The following is a 3314-nucleotide window of genomic DNA, read 5'->3' on the forward strand; positions in this document are numbered from 1 at the left end:
TATTGAATAGAAGAAATATTGACATAATGTGTTTGTTGGATGAACAAATTGTAGATGTGCTTGTTAGGTAGAAGAAATGTTGGCAAAATGTGTTTGATGGTTCATAAATTATATATATGATTGTTTGGTAGAAGAAGGGTTGACAAAATATGTTTGTTAGATAATTAGGTTAAGGAAAAAATTAGTTGGCAAACAATAATTTAATTTGAAATAATTTAAGTATTAAATTAAATTATTAATTAACATGTGATTAGTGTAATTACAAAATATGGAAAGCAAATTAAAAATATTATATTATTATTTTGATTAATCCAATGTAGGGTTATGATTAGGGAGGTATTGAATTTATAAAAAATATATACTTTTTATCAAATTTTAGAAATGACTTTGATGAAACCAATACTACTGCTTTTATAATGATCAAAATCTATATTATATATATATATATCATCATGATCTTTGCAATAATTCTAATTAAGGATTGCAAATCTGAGAATTAAGGTCATGTTTATATTTAGATGATCTGACCTTTTATTCTGAATTAACGTATATTATATGAAAATTTCTGTTCAGAAATCTTATATTATGTACAAATTTTTATTTATAATCTTTGTTTTATTAGCAAGTGTAATATGGTGTAAGGTTATGGAACACAACCAATGAGCTATCACCACGTGGAGCCACCGTGAACGTAGCCGTATGATCGCCCACAAACGTACACAGCTAGCTATAGCTAGACTTGGACGTTGTTTTCTCTTTGGGTAGAATTACGCCCACAGTTGGGGTTCCTCTAATGGATTTTATCTTCTTTTTTTTTTTTTTTTTTTTTTTAATCTTTGGTTTTTTTTTATATGATTTTTTTAACATTCTAAAATATTTTATATAAAAAAAATTCACAATAATGAAAAAAAAAAAACACTTCAATCATTAAGTTAAAAAATAAAAAATAAAAAAAATAACAAAACACTAAAAAAATAAATAAATAAATTCCCAGCGGGAAGCATGGCTTTTTCCTCTCTCTTTTCATAGAAGGCTTCCCCGCCCGAACGCAACTTTGTTCCTTTCGAAGAGACGCAAGGGAAGCTAGCTAAGCTACAAGAACCAAAAATACTGAAGCGTAACCCCCATACAGTCCACGCCCATCCTCCTCCGGCCAGTACATATATATCCTACGATCCAAAATCCACCTAACCTAACATTTCCTGATCTGAACCGTCACAGTTCCAAGTTTTTGCTCTGTTCTTTTTCCTTTTTTGTCTCTGCTCGTCCTTTTGTCTATCGATTGTTTTGTTGATGAATCTTATCTCTCTCTCTCTCTCTCTCTGTGTTTGTGTAGCTGTGTGTGCGGATTTGCCTAGTAATATTCATCCCTGACAGAGGTAATGAATAGCAATGCAAACATATATCAAGCTTTATTCTATGATACTGTTTAACACACCCCCACACACAAATATATATGTATGTATGCCATTTTCAATTGGCTCATATAGGAGTATTGGGTGCTCAAATCTTTTTGGGTTCAAAAACAATATTAGGCAATGACATTGGTACCAAGCTGGCTTGAATCGTTATTGTCTACGGATTTCTTCTCCGTTTGCTCCAACCACAAAAATGCCTCTCGCAACGAGTGCAACTTGTTCTGCATTGATTGCCACAATCACGATGCTTTCTGCTTCTACTGCCGATCAACACGCCACAAAGATCACATTGTTATCCAAGTGGGTGGTTTGTTTGTTTGTTATTTTTTTCATTCTCAATATCTGTAATTTCTTTGGCAATTTATGATAATTAATTCAGCACTCATCCAATCCTTATAATAATGATTGATTTCATGTATTTGTTATATTATTTGATTTTCTAAGATTAGGAGATCATCGTATCATGATGTTGTTCGGGTGGCCGAGATTGAAATGGTTTTGGATATAAGTGGAGTTCAGACATATGTGATAAACAGTGCCAGAGTTCTCTTCCTCAATGAGAGACCTCAGCCTAAGATTACCGGTAAAGGAAGCTCTCATTTGTGCGAAGTTTGTAAAAGAAGTCTGTTGGATCCCTTTCGCTTTTGTTCATTGGGATGTAAGGTTCGTTTCTATAAGTTAATTAAACATGGACTAGATGATCAGCCAGCTCCCTCACATTCCATAGCCTATTTTTATCAATTTATTTGTCATTCATATCAATGTCCATTATAATTTCCATACAATTTTCCAATCTTAATTAATTGTTTTTTGGTTGTTGCTTGAAATAATAGCTTGTAGAAATAAAAAAGAAGGGGGATTCGAGCTTTAACTTAAGCATGAAAAATGATCATGAAATCAAGGAAACTGGAGAAAGAATGCGGCCAAGAAGATTCGTCCCAGTAAAGGAAGATAATGATGAAGAACATGATGAACTGCGTGAAGGCATGATCCAATTACAAGACATGATGAGATACGGAAGCACCAGGTCTCCTCCTGCTGATCATCATCATCAACACGATAATCTTCCAACTATATCCAACGTCGTCCCAAGAAGATCAAGAAGAAAGGGCATCCCTAGAAGGGCACCTCTAGGGCCCTAGCTAGCTAACCATGATCCTTTCTGTATAAGTTGCACTTGTACATCCAGCTAGCTCATGATCTTAATTTACAAGCCCCGACCAACTCGTACGTGGGTTTACCGTCCTAAATCAAAAGGGTAAGCTGTCCTAATGGGGGCTTCAAAATCACAAAAAAGTTAGGTTTAGGTTACTTTCAGGGGGATGGGATGGGATGAATGGGCTGGCATTTGGAATTATATATATATACACACATATATATATAAGCAATATATTTCTCGGCCCCAACTAATTAATATATATTTGAAACATATATGTAAATGTTATCTACAGTACTGTACATGTACACCCACATGCATGAACGGTATCTTTTTTCTTTTTATATATATATAAACTAGAGACAACAGCTCATGAATCCATGATCATGATCATCAGTTAGCTAGGTAGCTCTTTTTTTATTTATATATATATATATTATTTTTTTTAATTTTAATTTTTTATTTTCCACTTTTTCTGGTGAATTAAAGAGCATATAAAAGTAAAATGCTCTATCCTTATATTGGCCAAATTTGTGGACCTTCATTTCTTTAATAATACACTCATTTCTTGAATGGCCAGTTTCCGGGCATAATCAAAGTGCATGTATATATATACACATACATACATATATATCTATATATATATATCAATGAGTCCACATGTTTGGAAATAATATTTGTAAAATCCTTCATATTAATGGTATATAATATTATGCATATACATATATAATATGTATCTA

At 32.7% G+C, this 3314-nt stretch overlaps 1 protein-coding gene across 6 annotated transcripts; it reads left to right on the forward strand.

Annotated features, from left to right (window-relative positions):
• Positions 1–1037: 1037 nt before the first annotated feature.
• Positions 1038–3025, forward strand: LOC122292587 (protein RGF1 INDUCIBLE TRANSCRIPTION FACTOR 1-like). Of its 6 annotated transcripts, none has more exons than XM_043101012.1 (5): positions 1038–1227; positions 1337–1379; positions 1536–1718; positions 1868–2081; positions 2252–3025. In XM_043101012.1, the coding sequence occupies exons 3-5, from the start codon at positions 1612–1614 to the stop codon at positions 2558–2560; spliced, it is 630 nt and encodes a 209-aa protein (XP_042956946.1). In that variant the 5' UTR covers positions 1038–1227; positions 1337–1379; positions 1536–1611; the 3' UTR covers positions 2561–3025. The 6 variants fall into 6 exon arrangements, with proteins under 6 accessions (XP_042956946.1, XP_042956943.1, XP_042956945.1 ...); XM_043101009.1 differs by having other exon boundaries at positions 1863–2081; positions 2252–3022; XM_043101011.1 differs by having other exon boundaries at positions 1038–1379; positions 2252–3024.
• Positions 3026–3314: the final 289 nt, after the last annotated feature.

The sequence above is a fragment of the Carya illinoinensis genome, chromosome 13, assembly GCF_018687715.1.
Source record: "Carya illinoinensis cultivar Pawnee chromosome 13, C.illinoinensisPawnee_v1, whole genome shotgun sequence".
NCBI lineage: Eukaryota > Viridiplantae > Streptophyta > Magnoliopsida > Fagales > Juglandaceae > Carya > Carya illinoinensis.